At 40.6% G+C, this 21,926-nt stretch overlaps 3 protein-coding genes across 3 annotated transcripts; 2 read left to right on the plus strand and 1 right to left on the minus strand.

Moving 5' to 3' along the window:
• The first annotated feature begins 82 nt into the window (after positions 1 to 82).
• LOC116935636 (serine/arginine repetitive matrix protein 2) lies at positions 83 to 3,429 on the plus strand. The gene is given in 9 exon segments (XM_032942911.2): positions 83 to 371; positions 456 to 832; positions 892 to 1,105; positions 1,180 to 1,821; positions 1,960 to 2,414; positions 2,498 to 2,750; positions 2,832 to 2,957; positions 2,960 to 3,074; positions 3,137 to 3,429. Coding segments are annotated over 9 exon segments (2,415 nt in total). The 5' UTR covers positions 83 to 256; the 3' UTR covers positions 3,255 to 3,429.
• Positions 3,272 to 8,794, minus strand: LOC116935634 (kinesin-like protein KIF28P). Its single transcript, XM_032942906.2, is given in 21 exon segments — positions 3,272 to 3,678; positions 3,742 to 4,019; positions 4,084 to 4,235; positions 4,297 to 4,422; positions 4,499 to 4,551; positions 4,554 to 4,704; positions 4,800 to 4,883; positions 4,988 to 5,146; positions 5,212 to 5,363; positions 5,446 to 5,747; positions 5,833 to 5,996; positions 6,070 to 6,194; positions 6,268 to 6,441; positions 6,512 to 6,572; positions 6,641 to 6,908; positions 7,353 to 7,493; positions 7,700 to 7,775; positions 7,867 to 7,960; positions 8,023 to 8,126; positions 8,233 to 8,365; positions 8,454 to 8,794. Coding segments are annotated over 21 exon segments (3,042 nt in total). The 5' UTR covers positions 8,622 to 8,794; the 3' UTR covers positions 3,272 to 3,601.
• Positions 8,795 to 9,670: 876 nt separating this feature from the next.
• Positions 9,671 to 11,470, plus strand: LOC116935639 (organic solute transporter alpha-like protein 3). Its single transcript, XM_032942921.2, has 9 exons — positions 9,671 to 9,847; positions 9,916 to 10,033; positions 10,107 to 10,214; positions 10,304 to 10,468; positions 10,531 to 10,639; positions 10,727 to 10,814; positions 10,885 to 10,919; positions 10,983 to 11,112; positions 11,198 to 11,470. The coding sequence occupies exons 1-9, from the start codon at positions 9,775 to 9,777 to the stop codon at positions 11,350 to 11,352; spliced, it is 981 nt and encodes a 326-aa protein (XP_032798812.2). The 5' UTR covers positions 9,671 to 9,774; the 3' UTR covers positions 11,353 to 11,470.
• The last annotated feature ends 10,456 nt before the right edge of the window (positions 11,471 to 21,926 follow it).

Raw genomic sequence — 21,926 nt, forward strand, 5'->3', positions numbered from 1 at the left:
AAAAAATTTAACAAAATATTCAGCTGGAATAGATTAAATTTAAAATTTTCTAAAATAAAATAATTTTTTATTATTCAACGACGTTGCCATTTTCCACGCTTGTTATGGTTCCAATGGCTTGCACAAGTACCATAGTAATTTACTGACTTTATTCAAGTTATAAGTTTATCTTAAAGTGTTAAAGTTAGATTTGGGATATTAAAAAATATATAACATACGAGCAACTGGATATCACTTCAACTTTTCCCGTTCTTCGATGTCTTCAAGTAAAAAAAGTCGTGACGGTGGCAAAAAGCCGAGTGTTTTCGAAAGGTTGGGATCGAAACCGTCTTCGGTGACGGACGACTATTGTAAGCAATGGGCTCACAAAGGTACTTGCTCCTATTCAAATAAGTGTAAATTTCTCGATACGCACAACAGTAAGAACTTTAAACCAGTAAACTCATCTGGTAAAGAAGGCAGGAAGAGAAGTTGTAGCAGGACACCACCTAACCGAAAAGATGTGGCTGGTAATAAACCAAAACTCACAATGAAACAAAGCTCTAAATCTGCTGATAGTGGAGACTGGGAGAAATCACTAGAGCATGAAGATGAAATGGCTTTAGAGCGCAAGTTGGAAATGCTGCAGAGAGAGCTGGCAAAACAAGAAGAGCAAGAGCATAAAGGCAAAATAAAAAAACCAGTAGCTAAGAAAAGAGAAAGAAGTTCAAGTTCTTCCTCAACTTCAAGCAGCTCTTCTTCAGAAAGTTCTTCAGAATCATCAGGTTCATCTTCAACATCAAGTGCCAGTTCCTCCAGCAGCTCTTCCTCTTCATCAGATTCAGATGGCGAAGTATTAAAAAAATATGGCCTTGGAGAACTTGTTTCTGAATTATAGTTGTTTTTTTTTAGGTGAAGGATAAGAAAATGGGTAAAAAGAAAGTCAACAGGGTTACTAAAAGAAGTCAAAGTTCTTCTAGCAGAAACCAAGTGGCTAAAGAAAAGGCCAAAGCTAAAGCTAGGAAGATTGCAAAGCTCTCTTCTGCAAGCCAAATTGCCAGAAAAAAGGATTCGTCATACACTTCCAAAAAACTAATTCGGAATACCTCACCGAAGCGTCAGCACGGTATGTTCATGTTTGTTTGAAGCTATGATCTCATGAAATGTTTAAGTGTCTGACAGCTCAAAAATCCTTAACAGTTTCGAGTTCTAGTGTAAAACATTCACGCGATTCTCCGCCCTATTCAGCGATGGTGCAGAGTCGCTCCCCACGTGTCAAAGACCCCGAACCCCTAAGCAGGGATCGAAGGCAGCGCAGATCTCCAGAATCTTCTCCAAGTGAGGCAAAACGAAAATTGCTCGTTCCAGTGGTCAGACGCAGAGTTGACGAGGGCTCGCCTCCGGGAAGTAGATCACGTGAACGCAAAGCTGCAACCGGCACCAGCATTTACGACGCTCGCGGAAAAGTTGAGAAGTCACGAGACAGATTATTGGAGCCAGGATATCTCGTTCGTCCTCGATCACCTGTGTATCGTGAACCATATCCTGTTCGTGATCTCTCCCCGACCAGCTCCTCCTACAGAGAACGGCAGCGAGCCGAGCCATACGAGCCCCGACGTGTTTATAGTCCACAAACCTTGTTACCCAAACTTGAACGAAAAGAGGATATTTACGATAGTCGACTTCGGCGGCCTGCTTCTCCCGTCCCAGTCCGTCGCCCAATCGGTGGGAGAACTAAAGATTACAGTGATTATGAACATGAGTGGCCAGTTGTTCCTGAAACGACAAAAATCGGCGACTGGGATCATCCTGAATTTCGACGACGCAACCGCCCAATCGATGGTTTGCTTTAGAAATTTTTTTAGAAATTATTATTATTATCATTATATTAAATTTTGTATTTTTTATTTGAAAATGGATTATTCATTCATTGCATACTTTGTTTACTGCTTAAGTCCACTTTGCTCTTTTATTTTAAAGAAATCGGCTGGGGTAGAACATTGAGCTCTGCGGAAATGTCATGGAAAAAATCATACTCACCGCCCCCCGTAAGCAATCATTCGTATCCTGAGCAGATCCATCCTAGCCGAAATACAGCGTGGGATCCTATATCAAAGCTACCGTCTACGAGAACAGAAGATAATAAAAGAGATCGTGAACGACGCCTAGGCGGAGATGGCCGTCGTTCACGTGACTCGAATCGTCGGGTTGCAGATCCTGTTGTCAATTGTCAATTGTCAAAGCCCCTAACACCCGCCCCTTTACCAGAAGAACCCCGGTCGCCAGTTCCAAGTGAACCGTCCTCTGTTACTGCGCCTAAGGTACAAGATGAAACGGAGGAAACAGTGCGGCCTTCTTCGTCAGCAGCAGATGCTGAAGAAAACTTCAGTGATTTCAGTGACGATGTCGACGAAATTCTCAATCGCGATCTTCAGGTTTGTATCGAAAGAGCTTTATTTGGAATGATAAATAATTCCATTACTTACATGTCAATGTTTTCAACAAATAAAATCCACAGGATACGGAAAGCGTGAAAACAGAAGAAGCAGCGCCAGTGGACACGGAATTGGAACCAATAAAAACTCCAGTCGAAACCGAATTGAGTGTAAGCGTGGAACCTGTTGTTCAGTTGTCCGACGCTCAGCCGTCGCCGAAGATTGTGTCGCCTGTTGCCTCAGCTATTGAGAGCCGTAGCACGGACGAAGATTTGCTAGGTGGAATGGATATAGAACAGATCTCCGACGAAGAACTTGAGGATGAAGCGAGAAGCGGTAATTTGCGTTATATTATTCGGAATTAAGCTTAACTTAGTTGTTTTTGGTTTGTTTCTTATGTTCTTAAATCATTTTTAGCACCAATCGATGCCCTTGAAGTGGATTGGACAAGCCTGGCTTGTAAGCGGGAGAAAAAAGCAGATTCTGGAACTGTCAGAGCACGTCAGCGTTGGCAGAGTAAAGCAGTGTTCGCACGCTTAGGTATCGCTCAAGTGATGGGCAGTCACCAACGTCTGACGTTGCGACTGACAAAAAACCCTTATTCGACTATTCATCACTCTTTCGACGTGCACTGTGTGCTCGAATGGACCTTGCTTTCAGGTGAGTTACACTTTTAGTAAGTTGTAGGTAAATCATTAAGTCAATTGTGTTGCATTTTGCAGAAGACGACTGTGCAATTTACCTGTGCGCGAGCTAGTGATCGAATACTGCGATGACGATTTGAGCTTATATAAAGCATCCGTGGATTTATTTTTGAAGGACCGAGTATTAGCTAACTAGCGTAGCGTAATACGAGCGAAATTTAAAAGGTCGCCTTTATTTTACATCGATTGCCATATCGTGTCATAGGCATCAGAACTCGAAATTGTACATATTTTCATTTTTCCTGTTCATGCTCTATGTCTTTGTTGTTTAAATGCCTGTCGTTTACATAATAAAGAAGTCTTGTCTCTTGTGTGTAGCAAGTGTAAATGCCATCGGAGATTCTTCAGTAATGCCAACTTGGTTTGGGATTTCCTACTGCATAATTTCGCAGAAATATTTTAATTTAGGTCGAATTAAAACGAGGATTTTTCACACAATGGATTTTCTCAAGTGTCTAAGGGTCTTTCAATAATGCCTTAGCCTCATGACATAGTACAGACGCTGCTTCGGTGTTCTTTTTGACGATTTGTTGCACTCCACTCTATCCATTCTTCACCATCTAGGAGCGGGGTGTTAAAGAAAATTAATCAAGTTACATAATAGCAGTGATAAAGTCTAGTACCTTCTCCGGCCTGTAGCTGTTGAACAATGTCACGAGCCTCTTCTGAGTTATTAACATTTAGCATTGCATCAAGCAATGTTGTCGGAATACTTTGCTGTCCGATAAGAAGACAGTGCTCGGTCATCTGTCGGACAAAATCCAAGCGCTGCTCAAGTCGAATTTGTTTGTGTTTTAATAGCTGTAGCTCCGATATCAGTTCTTGCTTTCTCCCGTGTACCGTTTCGAAAACGCCTTCGAAACTGTTTGTCACAGGGTTTTGAGCCAGTAATTCACCTTTCCTGATCAACGTACATTTGATTATTTGTATAGTTATGAGCAAAAAGTAACATTCGGATTGGTCACCGAGTAAAAATTCTGTGATCTTCTACACCGTGGAGTTGCCTGGTGTTCAGAGGATTGGACATTGGAAGTGGCTGGTTAAGAGGATCGTGGTTGATGATATGCCTTCCAAGAACTTCCACTACTACGGAACCATGATTCAAATATTCTACAAACTAAGCAAACGATAATGTGGAGTCTTTATCAGATGTTGGTGAAAACTAACTAGAAACTAACCTCTCGTGTTGCGGGTTCAAAGTGCAAGATTCGGATGTGATTAAATTTCACATTAGTCGAATATGGATACATTTCTGTTTTGCTATCAACTTTATCATCGTAAAATCTGTACTTGCAGTGAATGTCCTTTTGTTTACCAAAAATTATTGAATAATTTAGAAGTTTAGAAATGTTGTTTTGCAATTATTTATGAGCTACTAACTCTGAATTTAGGTGGTAGGTTACGACAACTTATTATGTTGAACTTAAAAAAAGATTTCTTCCAATCAGTTGGCCTGAAGAATTGATCAAATCTTCTTCTTGAAGCTCATGCCCTTGGCTGTCAGCACAAGGAATCAAAGCTAGTTTCATAAACCCAATCTTACTTCCACGCAAGTCGGTCACAGGTACATGCTCTTGTAGCTCCACCTGAAATTCAATAATACTCTTCAAACTGATTATCAAATTTATTTTTGAGTTGTTTTTGCTGCCAGTAATGTCAACTAAGAGGATTTTCTGTTTACCAAGTAAGCTAGTGATTGCAGAAATATTCGAGCCATCCCTATTATTACCACAGCATCGGATGGTTCAGAAAATGGATCACGTTCCTATTCTCACATAAGAGACAGATGAAAACAGAGATAAACAGAAAGATTACGTGAAAAGCGCCAACTGATAAAAGAAAAATCTAAACAAAAATCCAAAAAGATACATCCATGATGTGGAGGTCGTCGTTGTCATCTTCTTCTCCATTGATTCCCATTTGATGTTGCCTATACATTTCCTTCATGTAATCGAACCGTGCCAAGAATTTGTCTTTAGACCAAATGTAATCTGTTCCATGGTCTAAATTCTTCATCTTGATGTACACCTTTTAAACGCGGACATAATAAGAAAAGCCTCTTATGCATCGATTGTTTTTCCTAGAAAACTTACTTGGTTAGGTACCGTTTTGCCACCTGGATCAATAAAGTCCTTGGGGGCAACGAGCACAATCTCGAATTGGACGTGCTTATTCATTTCGGCGCTGATTCCATTAGCCTCCTCAACCGCGGGTACAATGACACTCAATTCTTCCTGTAGTAAATCTGCCATCCCATGTGAATTAGTAATGCTTATAAACGTTACATGTTATGTTTAACAATATTGTTGTGAAGGCCATATGTCTACCTTGATTGTCTGAAAAGCTTGAAAATATTGTTGAACCTGATTTGGTAGCCATTTCGTGCAAAACAAAATCATAATTAATCATGGGACTATCCGAGACGCCGGCTTCTGTTTCTAATGCTGGATGACGAAAGAGCCACATTTGAGTAGCGCCAAAAACCAGACGATCGTTTGGATGGAGAACCGTTTCGAATTGAGGCTCGATTGGCATTCCGTTAACCAAAACTCTACCATCAAATGTCAGTGGACGAAGCGTAACTTCATTATTCTCGTGAACTGACATTTCAGCGTGATTCTCCTTCATCCTATCGTAAGGAAGGAAGGAGTAGTGAAAGAAGCAAAAATGTAATTTTAGAGAACTATATCTAATATGAACAGAGATGGAATTACCCCGGACCGATCATTTCGATAGTCGATCTGCCAGCTTGCGTTTTCCCGATGAATGTGATGCCTTTATTCAAATGATGGATCCATCGTCCATTCAGCAAAGGATCCATGTTGATATTTTGTAGATGAGGTCCATTGTATTCATTATTCACTTGACTTTCAATCGACTTAAGAGACGTTAATGTTGTTTGTTATTTTCCGTGCCTTATTTCATTATAGGTACCAAGAAAATTTTCGTACCGTATCTGTTGCAACATGCTTTAACTCCTTATGCTGTGGAGATCGCAATTGTTGCATTTCACGTTCATTTTCCGTTAATTGAGCTCGGAGTTCATTTTCCCATTTTTTTCTGGCCTCTTTCATGGCTGTTGATTGCAATTGTAAAAGGCTCATCAGTAAAACAGATTGTCATCGACAGTCTGACATGTTAATTTATACCTTGCGGATTGGTTTGGCGGCCGTTTACTATTGTTTTTAACCATTGTGGATCAATGTTACCACGGGCTAAAATGGCTTTCAGCCGCTGGTTTTCGCCCTCCAAATCACGAACTAATTTTTCGGTTGAATTCTTATTAACTATAGGCCGCGTCCGGATTTGCTTCGCTCGATCAGCTAATTGTTGAACAAATAATAGAAAATCAACGTGTATGCATCATTTATCAATCTAGACTGGATATATTGCCATAACGTAATGTTGACAACGTCTCTTCGTAATGGATATCGGCAGGACTGATCGAAGCCAACTAAAATTAAAAACATTTGATTTAAAAATTCATTCTTTTGCAATCAAATTTGACATGAAATGGTTTACCATGATCGTTTTGCTATTTCCTCCTAAAGCATGCATCAGTAATTTTGTGAGCACCGAATCTCGATAGGGAACCCGTGGGCCTTTCTGGCTATGACTAGGGAAATGTGACGATGATCCAGGTGAAGATTCGGCTAATATATGGATTGCATTCCCCAGGCTCTGCAGCGATTTGTTGATGGAGACTCCTTCACGAAACCGTTCTCCGCTCGCGTTCCCACTTCCTTGCCCAGCAATCACACCTTTATCACCTGTGTTTCTAATCCGCTCGCTAAAAAAGGATTATGAGTCAGCATTTTTTTTTATTACGTTGTCATGGTGTTTGTTTTTTTCGCTCGTTTTCAGGGCTGTAAAATGTTTTTCTAGCATTCATGCGCAGTCACTTAACAAATAAGCTGGATATTAGGGGATTTAATGAGAGAACGATAAGTTTTTCGTTTACCTTAGGCATATCACTACTGATTATGGAATCTTTTGAAACTCTTTTCCTAGCATTCATAAGCCAAGCACCATTGTTGCAAATAATACCGGAAAGCATGACATTAAAATAGTGGCCGTTATCATGTAAAATTTAAAAACTACTGTATACAATTCGTCTACAGTTTAATTGTAGTTGATAATTTCCACAGGACAATTTTGTCTACCAAAATCCTTGGTTACAATACACGAACGGCACTAAGTAAATATAAACAGAGCATTAAATTATTTCACTGACCTGCCAGCTAAATCAACAATATTGACAACTGATGTAGTAGTCATTTCGCCACCGTTAATCGTCCCCTTCTGGATGAGACGAATGGTAACAATCATGTGCGAGCGGCTGCTGGTAGAGTTCATATTGGTCGCTACCACAGTCCTAGATTAATTTATTGTCATTTTATTATATTGTAATAAAGCACTTGCGTATTCTGAGCTTTTTCTCAAGGGTATATACGAGTAGGTCTAATAATGTCACATAGCTGATAACATTTATATTTGCAATTCCTTTTAAGGACAGTCTACGTAAATTTTGATAAAGTAGACTATACCGACACGAACAATCTAAAGAAAAAAGGTACCAACCGCTTGAGTGCCCCTTGTTCGAGAAGCCGTTCGATGTCTGAGTAATTCGACACTTGGAAATCTGACAAACCATCCGCTGTACAAAATACAACGTAATTAATGTTCTTTTGTGAATTTTAAAAATAGAATCATGTACAACAAATTGATCTAGTAATAGCTAGGCCTACCATAGAAGCCTTTTTTTGGATGTTCGCGCACTTTTAGTCCTCTGCCGTTTTTCGATGCTGTCAGTAGGTCGTTTACAGTTTCATTGTATATTTCCTTTACAAATACAATTTTATGTATTTTAATAAAAAAAAAAAATGCCAAAACTTTTATTTTACCAGCATAGAGAGACGCACTTCGAACTGGGCAGTATTGGTCGGCGAAATGTATGTTTTTTCTTCTATGATACGGAAAACTTGATGACAGAATTGTGGAATAATACCTACATTGTTGTGTTTCATAAATGCTCATACCAACAACCAGTATATACTAGCACATAAAACTAGGGATTAACGTGTAACAAAAGATTTAAGGCGAGTTATAATCACCTTGATTAGGGCCGTACCCAATAACCGAATAGGATTTTCCCGAACCCGTCTGTCCGTACGAAAACAGCGTCGTGTTGTAACCTTCAAAAGTGTCAGCCAACATTACCCGACCAAGATCGGAAAATAAACGCTCCTTTATCAGCAAGTAAATATCCAAACATAAAAGGAAACAACTGCATTAATCACTACCCTAAAATAAAAATGGTTTTATTCGTGCGCACTTGATCGCAGTAAATATGGCCTCGAGGATGTTTAGGATCGGGAATATTCCTACCGCTAACCGGGTCTTGGTTAAACCCGTCAAACGACCAGTAAGAATGATCGAAAGTGAAACTCTTACGGTCTGCTTGATCAGTCGGATGAGTCAAAACAGTTTCGGCTCCATCCATGTTGACGATGCGTTTACATTTTCTATTCACCTCTCGTTGACTGTGCAAAACGTATTGAGTTAAGGCTTTTCAAAAATAAGTGGCAATAACAAAAACAAGAGATTTAATGAGAAATTTAAGTTCTGAAAGGATATGAATGGTCGAATGCGAACTGCGACCCGGAGACGATCTTTGGACTCTGACATCCTTCTTGCCTTGGTAGAAAAAGACTAATGCTACAACCTAAAAAGGAAAAACCATCTGAACTAGCTCGTAATAATCAACTTTGCAGCCGTTCTACGCATGAAAACTTCCGGTTTTGCCAATGAATGTCCTATTTCTTTTCAGTAGTTTTCATATTTGCGTAAGTGTGTTTTGTTTCGCCTATTGGTAACCATGGCAATACGACGAAGGGATGTGGATGAGTTTTTTCCACCCACTATTTCATAGAAGCGCAAAAGTAGGCTACTACTTATTCTATGATCGATTTGTTGGTTTCAACACCTTTTTGTTCTGTGTTCTTTGTCGGAATATCATAAATTATTCAGCCGTTCATTGTCGTTTATTTCCAAGCATCATAATAAACGATGTTGACACGCGCTGTTATTCCCGTTCCAAGTTCAACCTCGTCGGCTTAATGCAAAGTGCGTGCGTGCGTCAATAAAAAAAGGAAACTGAAATAAACAGAACACATTTACAAGACGGCTATAGGACAAAAGTCACAGTTCCATTGTTGCCGACCACGATATTGTAGCCAATAAAACGTTTTCATGGGACTATTATGACGCAGGAAACTGCTGCATATTTCCGCCACGACAATTAAACGTGGTGATCAAGAGTTTTTCATTAACGCATATTCTTTTGTCCTTGTTTTACGACATTCGCGATAGCGCTTGCTTTGTGTATATCTGATCTGAAATCTACATGGCGAAAGGTCGGCAGACAAAAGGGCAATTGTACCGTTTTAATTACAGAGAATTAAGAGATTAAGCCGTAAACAACCTGAGATATTGCATTTTTCTACACAGATGCCTAGCAAGACGAGGTGCGATATAAAGACACCGTGGCATTAAAACCGTTCACTGTTGTCCCCAAGTTCTGCAACGAGACGGCAACCATTTAAGCTGAAGACTGAAAAACAAAACTCAAAAACAAGCAAACAACAGAGAACACAATGTCATTCAATTGCTCGTACTTCTTGCAAAGCGACATCGAGGAACCGGTAACAACAATTGAACATCTAGCAGGTAGGTTACATTTTAGCCATAGGCTGAGCCCAATTCAAACGGTTAAGTTGACTCAAATATCTTCGCAGCTCTAGGAGCTTTTGGCACGGCATTTGGTATTTTCGGTATAATCTCCACAGTAACCGTTACGGCCATTTTCGTGTTAAGCATTTTCCATGTTGTCAGAAAACACCCATCGCAATGGAGGTATGTCATATTTTAAATGCCAACAAATTTGTGCCATTTATTCCCAACAACCTAAAATATAAAATTTTTTTAGACGTCTGGTAACATGGATCGTTTCAATGCCTATGATTGTTTCTATCCTCTCTTTGGTGACATTCCTCGTTCCTGGAGCTGCCATATTGTGCGATACTGTCAAACAATCGTAAGAATTTCGCGATAACATTGTCAAGTGTTTTGAAAAAGTGTCACTTTGATCTAAAACTGTTTCTTATGCACGTGCAATCGTGACAGGTATTTGCCATTTGTGTTAATGCACTTCATCGACCTGTCATTGCTGATAGAGGGTGGTCATCGGGATACTGTTCAAGATCTAAAAGATAAGGATATTCCAATCAATTTTTGCCGACCACCTTGGTGCTGTGTTGGTCTCTGCTACCGCAACGTAAACTATAACAAGTAAAGAGCAATTTCAACGATAAATTAAACGTAAACACGTTTGACTAATTGGCTAAAAATAGGAAAAATCTACGGATCATGAAAAGTTTGGTGTACCAGACACCGTTGTTTCAATTACTTATTAATCTCTTGATGGCAATTTTGGAGTCAGCTGGCGTCCTAGAGAGAGTGGTAAGCTCAAAATAACAAAGTTTTTTTTGTTTTTTTTTCACAAATTTCTTTTTGGGTGACCATTTGGTGATTTGTTTTTAAAACTAGATACGCAACAATGCCTTTGCCACCCTCGGCATAATCAACATAATATTTTTTACCATCGGAATGTACGGTTACAACGTTTTGACAACTGGTTAGCCACGCAAAAATTTCTAAGTAGCCTAATTACAAATCATGTTAATTCTTTTCATTTTTAATTGGAGGTTTTTCCCAAATTTCGGAATGGAAAAATTATCCCGTAAGTAAATTATATAATTTTGCTGAATAACTTTATATGACAATTTTTTTTACAAATCAACAGTTGAAAGCCAGAGTACTATTTGTATGCGTAGTATTGTTAAAAGTTCAAACGCTTATTTTACTGCTCCTGGGAGTCGGTGGATCAATTCCTTGTGTTGAGCCTTACATTTCTCCAGTTGTCATGAGGAAATGTAAGTAACTTATTTTTTTATCTTAAAATTGTTACCAAGTTAACATGGACTGATCGATCATTATATAATATGTTTCATGTTACAGCGATTGAATCAGCGCTTTGCTTGGTCGAAGCGTTGATATTCGGTGTAATTTTCTACCCTGTATTCCGAGTTGTCGACAGTAGTGCCAGTCGGCTAGGATTGCATACAAGTCCTACAACAATTTCCGTGGTTTCTTTGGACGATGTTCAAGCATAAAGTTAACCGAAGTTTCGACTATGTACAGTATACATATTTAAAAGAACGGATTTGATAACACCATAAAAAAGATTTATAATGTACATATCTAATCAAATACAAATTAATGTAAAAACAGCTTCCTATTTTTGCAAGAAGAAAAGTAGCCTACAGTTTGCATTTCCGCTACGCCCATTAGGACGTATTATCTTTCAAATAATTTGCGTGTGAGACTATAATGACGCTGACGAGATGTAAACGCATAATCAGCGAAATTCAGCAAAGCTGAGTGATGTCTGCTGTCTTGCAAGATGAGATGATTTAAAAAGTTCACTGGAATAATACAGTTAAAACACCCTTGGAAAAATGATTAGCGTAGCTCGCTAGTTGCATGGTCCCTATATGTTCCTCACAGTCTGGACTTGCTGAAATCGGAGTAACTGGAGGAGCTGAAGTAGCTGGAGGAGCTGAAGGAGCTGGAGGAGAAGCTGGGGGAGCTGGTGTATCTGTATTTGCTGGAGGAACCGGAAGTGACTGGAGTAACTGGAATTGCTGGAATAGCCGAAAAACTGTGGGAAAATCTAAAAACGAGACTCAAAACGAAAAAAGCAAAGGATCTGATAGCTCATCAGAGGAGGATGAATGAAGTTCTTCCCAGGAATCTCATTTGTTATTTACCGAAATGTAACGGGAAAGTTCAGTTCTTAACTTCCTTAACCGACCAGTGATAAATATATCCAATTGCATGTGTATCAAAATCGTTAGACTCTTTTCGATTGGCGGTGAAATAGGACCAAAACCAAATAGGACTGGAGAAATAGGACTGGAAATTTTCAGTCCTATTTAAATTTTTCTTGCAGAATATTAACCATCATTTTTGACTGAATACAGTTCATTTAACAAATAATTAAATTTAATAAATCTAAATGTTGTTTAACTTTTTCTATTGTAAATTCTTCGTACATCTTGCAACACAGAGGGGGTTGCGGGGGATTCTTCGTATCTTGGAATCTCAGCCCCTTTGGTGAATCATCCCCTCCCTAGAAGGGTGAGGACCATACCCATCGTAGCCCCTCAATGATGCAAGTCGTAAGAAGAATAAATAATAACCAAAGTAAAATCGCAGTCACATTTATGAAATGATAAATTTTTTGATAAATGAACTATGTATTGTAAAAAATTTCGGTTAAAATACGGAATTTTTTTTTATCATAAGAAGTTCTTAAGCTGCAAGTGAATTAAGCGTTGAAATTTTGTCAACGGTAATTTTCAAGGACTGAAGGATATAAGCCAACCCGCTTGTAATAATACCCTTCCATCTTGCCTACCGATTTGGAAGCTCATTGTCCATGAATATGATAGAGTAGGAATAAGGAAATAGGCCTAACCCTAAAGAGAAATTGGACTGGCAAAAGAAGAAATAGGAGTTCTTTAAAGATTTTAAAAAATCAGTCCTACTTCTCCCAGTCCCAATTCTACAGGAGAAATAGGACTGGAAATTTTCAGTCCTATTTCTCCAGTCCTATTTCGTTTCGGTCCTATTTCACCGGCTACCGTAATTTCTGCACCAAGTCCCAAGTAGATTGGTAATTTCGGCTCGCGTCCATAGAGGAGAAAGAATGGAGAATATCCTGTGGACTCTTGCCTGGCTGTGTTGTACGCGAAACACACGTACTGTAGGGTCTCATCCCTATCACGCTACTCAGTACTAACCTACATGGAAAGCATTGCTGCTAACGTATGATTCATTCTTTCCACAGCTCCGGTTGCTTGAGAATGATAAGTGGATGTCGTTTTGTGGTTGGTGTGTAACTTTTTGCCCACTGCTTGAGTTAACTCAGCAACGAAGCATTTTCCTCGATCCGTGATAATTTGCTCTGGAGCTCCATGGGGTAGAAAAATTTAGTTATCGAAGAATTCAGTGACATCATCTGCTTTGCCAGTTGGCTTAGCTTTCAGCTCCACCCATTTAGTCAGGTAATCTACTGCAACAATTATCATTTTGTTATCCTTGTCAGATAGAGGGGATGACCCTAGCAGGTTCATACACATTTTCTCAAAAGGTCTTTCTGCTTTAATGCACTGCAGGAATCCCGGAGGTCCATCTGGGACTCCTTTTCATCCTTGACAGCTCACGCAACTCTGAACGTAGCGAGTTATGTCAAGGATATATCCGGATTGGAGATCCATGCTCCATGATCCATGATGATCCATGAGAAAATTGTAGCCCCATCCAGGCGGCTCAATGTGTCAGCTACACGAGGCAGCGAGTAAGAATCCTTTACGGTCACTGCATTAAGTTTGCGAAAATCAACACAAAAACACCAAGTTCCATCTTTCTTCTTTACTGGAACCACAGGCGAAGACCAAGGGCTGTCAGGGTGTTCAATTATTCCCTGACGTAGCATTCCTTCCACTTGCTCTTGGATCTCGGCTCGTTCCTTCCAGGCACTCTTATAAGGAAGCTGGTGAATTGGAGGGCTAATTCCAGTGTTAATGTCACATTCCATCAACGTACAGTGCCCCAAATCATCTTCACTAAATGCTAAACAACTAAACAACAAGGTTTTTCCAATTCTGCTTTTCAAATTATTTAATAATTTTTCTACTTTTTGATCCATTTTCTCAATCGCAGCATCTGTTCCTGGAGCTTTACCAGATTCTTCTGTGTTTTCCACTTCTTGAAATTCTTCTAAAGTCCCCAATGTTACACTTTTTTACAGACTTTTTGGAGACAGATTTACTACAGGAATATTTTCTAGGTTCTTCTGCACGAGGGCGTGACCCGTAGACAGACTTGTCGAAGCCACCAGCGAATCTGACGGTTTCAAGACACAAGCGCCTTCCAGTTTGCTAGAAACTTTTGCTGAAACTGGTTTAATTAAATACGCTGGAATTTCCTGGCGTTCATTGGACACTAACGCGGTATCTTCTGATTCTTGTTCCGCAGGGAGGGAAATTGCCGCAAGCGCTAAATAACCCATAGTGAGAAGAGGTTTCTCCGCTTGGTAATTAATCTGTATACATGCCAAATTGCTTGAGAAAATCATTTTCCATCAAAAGTTCCATTCCTGACATTGCCATAACGATTGCTTTTTCTTTCACAGATCTGTTTTTGTGCATCACCAGGATTTTGGCTGCTCCTTGAGGCATTACTCGTGAACCGTTCGCGAGAATAATTCCGGAATCATCCCATGGTTGCTGAACGAATTGTGTGTTCATCCATAATTCGGAAGAGATCACTGTCACTGCTGAACCAGTATCAATCACTGCCGTTGCATTCACCTCACCGCAAAACACAGGTTCTTTAATCAAGTTGTTTCCATCGAAGTTTACAGGTTTTTTTCCTCCTTTACGTTAGGAGCTTGGGTTGCCAGATTTACTTCTGCATTCACCGTTGACTTCGTAGCTGGTGCTGCATCCCGTGTAGGAGCTTTAAAATTGGGAGATTCTAGATTTTTGAAACAGTATCGGGCGACGTGTGTGTGTTTCTTGCAATGGAAACAGTATGGTTTGCCGTCAGTAGTGCGTCCTTTTGGCTTGAAGGGTCCTTTTGTTTTCTCATGCTAGTTTTTCTCCTTCGCCATTAATTTCTCACAGGTGTCTTGGATTAACTCAGGCATTGAGTTCATAAATTCTACTTGTTGGTATGGATAGAGAACGAAAAGGTTTGGTGACTGCTCACCCGAGTAGAACGAGATATCTTTGGATATCTTGGATATATGTTTCTGTCTCTCTACTGTCTTTTTGTTTTTTGATATCTTATCTACATCTAAATTCTAAAACATATGTACAAAGACATAACTTTTACACATTTATAAAAAATCAATGGGAAATATCTTCCTCAAATAACTTTATACAGGAAATCTAAAAAATATGTTAAACATATGTTATTTGAAACGTGTCAACATACCATGAAAAATGAAAATGAAACAACATTTTCCAAAAAAATTATATTGCAATTCAACAAAGAAATTATTACAAGATTAATGAATTTTGAAGGTCGATTTCGCATCATCGATTGAGGGCGGGAGGTGCTCACGATTTCAGTGAAGATGCAATTGATGAAATATGAAAAAAAATAAAACGTCGATTATTTAAGAACATAGTTTGCTATGAAATAAAGTTGTGAAAGGCCGATTCCGCATTGTCGATTGAAGGCTAACCAGGCCGTGCGCACGATTACAATGAAGAGGCAATGGATGAAATATATATAAAAAAAGAAAAGACAATTAATAAAGAACACATTCTACTACAAATCAAAGTTCAGCAACGTAGCAACTCCAAAACAATTTGCCATTGTGATTTGAATAATTGGAATTTTGAGTGCCTTAGCCGAAATCAAGTTCAATTTCCAACAGTAAATATTGGGAGACAATGAGTGCACAATTTGAGTCCCAATCAGTTTGGAATCTAATCCATTGAAATCATACAATGACTCAGAGTTTAATAATCTCCTAAAACATACACTTGCCCGTCGCTTTTCTCAATAAAATTATCAATCAACACAAGATAATCATTTTCCATAGTTTTGATACTTAACCTGAGTTCCTTAAAGCAAACTTTTGAAAACTGCTGCCCACGAAGACCGTTCATCATTGGACCAAATTGTTATGTTCACAAAGTAGTTTAATAATACTTGGATTTTTCGTTACAGTTTAGATTTGCGGATTAGATCACACCTCGATGGACCGATTGACTAACTGTTGTAAAGGTTTTGCGCTCTTGTGAACAAGGTTTTTTAACTTTCCAATGTGATTTTCAAACAAAAAACAGCTATACATTTCAAGTGAACCAAATCGTTTGCATTCCACTCCTAAATGTTGCAGATTATGAATACTGTAAGTTACAAATTGGTCTCCGTAAATCATTACGGACTTCTGGATAAATAAGACTAACAGACTATTGGCGTAATCCACGTTTGCTTCGTCTTCGACACTTGCTTCGCATGACAAAATTCTTATTGCTGAATGAAGCAAAAGGAAGTGCTGATAAACTTCATCTTGAAGTCTATTCTTCAAAATGATTGGCAAATTGTATAAAAGAAGTAAACGAAATTCAGTCGCTTTGAACCGTGAAAGTTCATCAAGTGTTGTAGTTTTCCCTTTGAAACTCCACACTTATGAATTTTTCGATTTCCACAATAATGTCTGAAACTTCCTTCATCATTTCCCATGACAGTTTTGCTTTCATCAGTCGCCTGGCATGAACCTAAATAAAAAGCAATTTCTGGATTGCTCCCATGTGAACTACATGCATAGGATCAATACAGAATGTTTCGATCATATTTATCGGTAATGTTTCCAAAAGAGATGATCCAGCATGATGCTGGACTTGTTCCCAATCACGAAACGACTCGTCAGTTCTCATCATAGCATCAATCTCTGGATATATGACTCTTCCCCTTTCCCGGATATGTTGACAACATAGTCACCCTTTGTTTCACATTTCTTACATCCATTATTATGACCCACAAGGTTTGACATTTAAAAAAAAACTGCATGCCGGTGCATCACAACAAAAAGCTTTGATCTTCATCTTAATATGGCATCCATTATAGTGAAACCCGTCATTGATCAAGTCTAACATTCCGTCACGGAAATGTGTGAGATAAGTGTTTACATTATGAGGCTTTGCGTTACCTTGATAAAATCCTATGTCAAAAGGTTCTGTTCCATCAAGGCAAAGTTTCCCCAATGATAGGCCAAAATTGACTGTTAGAACTCTTACCCACATTTGTACCATCACAACCCACTAACAAGCCGAGTTCACAACGTTGAGATGTAAAGGAAGCCGGAGATATAGGACCGGTCGAAATAGGCCCCGACGAAAGAGGCCCGGCAAATAGGACCGGACGACATAGGACCTTACGAAATAGGCCCACTTTAAAAATATTTTTAAAGTGGTCCTATTTCTCCGTCAAAGTGGGCCTATTTCTCCCTTTTATTTCTAAGTTCCATAAGGTACTCTGAAATAATTTCAAAAAATTCGACCTTTTCTCCATTAGAGAGAGAAGGCGGAAAAATCTACGATACTTCCGCCACCGTTTATATTCATTGCCGTAGCTCAAACCACGATGAGTGAAATTCACACATTGCCGTTTCGTTTTTCACATGTTAGGTAGCTGATTCCCTTCTTTATTTTTTTGATGAACATATTCCCGCCTTGGTCTTAACTGTAAAATTCATTTGTTACAAACGTCGTTTTCGCTTGTTAACTATCGCTAATAAAAAAATGAACAAATTTCCGTGTTTTCTTCGCCATTTATTTGTTCCTTAGCTCGATCAGCGACTCAGCCTTGAACGCGTCTCTCCCCTTCAGCGGCTCAGCATTGAACGCGTCTCTCCCCTTCAGCGGCTCAGCCTTGAACGCGTCTCTCCCCTTCAGCGGCTCAGCCTTGAACGCGTCTCCCCCTCTACCGATGCCAATGCCCATTGCTTGGATGAAGTAGGAAATGAACATATTTTTATGAAATAACTCTTACGGATTTATTTCAAACATTTTCATAAACAATTTTATGTTTTTTAAAGCAATAAACGAAAATTACTTTTAAGTTTTGAGTTTAACGGGGATGACGCAACGCGCTGCTCAAGCCGGCCAGAAGGGTGGTCGAGCGGGGAGGCTGCACGCACTCATGGGAGAGGGGGTGAGTGCAGCAATCTATTTTATGGCAAAGCGCCAAATTTCCTTCCCTTTCTAGCCTTTTAAAAAAATTCTAGAATTTTCCCCTTTAGGATTAAGACATTTTGGCAAAATGGACAGCACTTCTAATTTTTTTTCTATAAAACTAAAAATATTTGAAGGCTATAACTTAATTAAAAATTCCCCAAAAATGACTTCGATGAACAAGTGCTGCCACCTACGTTCCTGAAAACGACGACACTTTGGCCGGATAGGAGTAGACGTACCTCTAAACTATTATACGATGGTGTAAAGACTCCCGCTAGAGTTAAGACGTTAATTAGAATTAAGTTAACTGCATTCAGTTTAAGTGTGTACAACCTCATATTTCTCCCCAAACCCTTGACCTCCTTTTTACGCTATCTCTTTTATTAGTTTATTGCCCCCTTCCGCTGACCAAGGTGCCAATGCCCCCACCTTATCTCTCAACCTTGTTTCCCTTTATTCGCACCAGTTCACATTTCTTCATGAACTGGTTGCTGATGTTTTCTTTTTTATTACCCCACGCCAACCTTAGCGTCCCTAAGCCAACTAGTGGTATAAAACCAAAAAACACGATTTCTTTTCGCGAGTCTTCTCCTAGCTAGTGTGTGTATTAGTTCTCTTGTAGCTGTATGACCAACTGGTTAGTGCTGAGACGGTATTAGTTCTCTTGTAGCTGTGTAACCGACTTGTGAGTGTTGGAGACGAGTTGAATAAACGGTTCACACCCTACCAGCGCACGTCCTTTTCTTCATCCAGTGTTACCATACCCTCCGTGAAGCCGTCCTCAAACCGAATCACCTGGAATCGGAATGGAGTCAATTCAAGCGTAAGTACCACTCCAACGTATCCTTCATTTCTTTCCTACAATCTGTTCATTTCACATCCGTGCAGCCGACGTGACTGGCTGGCGGATCATAACTCCATAACTTGTTTACCACCCAAGACAGACTGCCAGAATACTTTCCCTTATTTGCATTAACCATATCTGTGCGTGTCTGTGTTTTATTGTGTGCAGTTAAATCAGTCACGTCAGACGTGACTGATCAAATATTGCATCTGGTGGCAGCGAAGTCGAACCGTGACCTCCTTCTTTTTTTTTTGACCGCCTCGCGCCGCTACAGACAGATGATTCACTCGTTCAGGCTCCGTTGGGCGGACACTATGCGTCGCATGCACATTCGATGAACGGACATGCGTCGGGTAGTTTTCTGCGTTGCGTGATTGAACGTGGGGGTCGTCCTAGGTTATTTAAGTCCCACTTGGTTGACGGACGCCATTTCCCTTTTTGTCGAGTTCGTCCAGTGACGGATTTAGGATTCAGAAACCCCGCTTTTTTGTTTAAACACCACCCCCTTATGCTGCCGTGCAGTGAACCGCGATTGCTCACGCGGGAGTAAGAATTCATGGAGAGGGATTTTTTTTGTATTTTCAAGCCAGAAGATATTTGAGCCGATATTACTGTTCCACAGTGCCCTCACGCTAAGTCACGCTAACTCACGCCGACTCACGAACCGTAATTTTCAAAAAAAAAAGAAAAACTGTTCTTTCTGATCTTTGTTACGTCACTCATGCTTGTGCATAGACTACCCAGCGAAGGTTGGGAACCGCGACTGCTCACGCGGGAGTAAGAATTCACATAGAGGGAATTTTGTGTATTTTTGAGCCAGAAGATACTTAGCCGATAATACTGTTCTATGATGCCCTCACGCTAAGTCACGCTAACTCACTCTGACTCACGCCGACTCCCGAAACCCTCAAATTGAGAGAAAAGACCGCCTCGCCCATTTAGCTTCGTTAACGCGTGCATAACATCCTTGTAAAATAGTAATGGTTAAGGACGAGAGCAGCGCGGGAAAGAAGATTCCGCTTCTTAAGCGTTGGGGGAGGTCCTTCCGTCAATCCTTCCCGTCATTCAGGACGGGCCCAGGACCAAACCAAGCCGAAGCAAACCAAAAATACATCGACGAACAATTAGAGAAGTTTGTAGATGGCTGTAAGGGTAGCCAAGGGTCAGGAGGAGGATATTTCACACCACAGGAAGTAAGGGAACACGCAAACAAAGACGAGTGGGCACACCTGGGCGCCCGACCAAAAAACCTTTACCCCCAACCAACAGCCCCACTAGTAAATTTCGATATCCCTAACAACACAGACCGCAGGGAAACACAATTGGCCCAGCAAACGAACGTTCTCCGAAACCACGCACGAATCTTAGGGCCTTCTGAAATCCCCCTAGATCTCACCTCAGGACCCTTTGAGGTCTTAGGGCTAGACTTCTTAGGGCCAACTCAACCACAATCCCTGCAAGGGAACAATCACATCCTAGTAATTACCGATTACTTCACGAAATGGGTAGAAGTTATCCCTCTAGCAGACTAGACCGCCCTTTCAACGAGCAAGGCGCTAGCAGATAGTCATTTTGTATCATGGTCCCCCAAGGGCCATCGTCACCGACCGTGGTTCGAATTTTACGTCCGAGCTGTTCTCCTCACTTTGTAAGACACTTCAAAATAAACAGTTGAGGACCACTGCGTACCATCCACAGACTAATGGCTTAACCGAAAGATTCAACAAAACCGTAGTAGAAATGCTACGGAAATACATGGAACAGGGTTCTCTAAATGGGAAGAAGTTCTAGGCCCAGTTGCTTTCGCCTACAGGAACTCTGTACACTCCTCCACCCTTGAAACCCCCTACTTCCTAAATCATGGCCGCGAACCAGTAGTGCCTATTGACCAATTTTTACAAAAGCCGGCAAACATCATCATCCCATCCGACTACAAAAGCCAGCTAATGCAACGTCTTCACGAGGCCTTCGTATTGGTTCAAGCAAACTTGACCCAAGCCAGGGAACAGCAAATGACCCAGTACGACAAGCGGGCTCATGAGCAAGCATTCAACATCGGTGACAAGGTGTTAATCGACGTAAGAACGCCAATGGCAGGCACAAGCAAGAAACTCATCCCCCGTTTTATGGGGCCATACCGCGTCACAAAAATCAACAACAACCACACCGTGGAGATTCAAGAATGCGCGGGGAAACAGACCCAGTTGGTGCACGTAAACAGGATAAAACCCCTGTATGAATCTATGATCTGGAAGAAAGAACCTTGCATGGATTTCCCCAAGAGAGCCGTGATCACCCAATACCACCGGAGCTCACCAACGAACTAGAAGTACCACCCCCAGCGGATGAAGAGTACGCTCTGCAGGAAGAACAGGATCTGATAGACCTCGAAGCAGGTCCATTCCCCTTACCAGAAGGAACGATAACTTCAAACCTCCACAAAGGACCAAACATAGACCTCTCTTTAACCCCGGAACGACTCTCTTTAACGGCTTTAGAGCCAGTAGCCCCACCAGTCCCCCCCTGTAGCAACCCGCCCCGAGCGCTGCAACCTACGGCCATGGAGCGCTCTTAGACCCCCAATGGCCATGACACGTAGCGCATCCCCTCGTATAAATGTTAGATGTTTAAATATAATTTCAGTAGCAGCCATATGAACAGTTCATTATGCGTAGTTAACCATGTGCTTTTTTACTACATACCGTGCCGTAGAAAAAATCCGTTACTTCCCTATGTATCATTGCTATGCATTTCTTGTTTTACTGTTATTTCGTGCTATTCACCGTATCGTATCTTCGATTGCCTAGATTATTGTTGATGTCCTTCCTCGCCCTCCTGTTTTTTACCCCCTTGGCTGCATTTAATGCCACCGTGTGTAACTGTGATGGTGGCGCAAACCTGGGATTCCTGGAGTTCACGGAGAAAGCTGCACTTTCGAAGCCGCCCCACCTCCACCGGTACCCATTACGTACGCTATCTACTCTACACTACCAGAAGTTAAACGCTTTGCGGGCCACACGTGTAGCATGTGGGTAGCCACCACCACAGTGTACAAGGACTTCTTGCAATGGAATCAAGTGTC

Source organism: Daphnia magna, linkage group LG7 (assembly GCF_020631705.1).
Source record: "Daphnia magna isolate NIES linkage group LG7, ASM2063170v1.1, whole genome shotgun sequence".
Taxonomy (NCBI): Eukaryota; Metazoa; Arthropoda; class Branchiopoda; order Diplostraca; family Daphniidae; genus Daphnia; species Daphnia magna.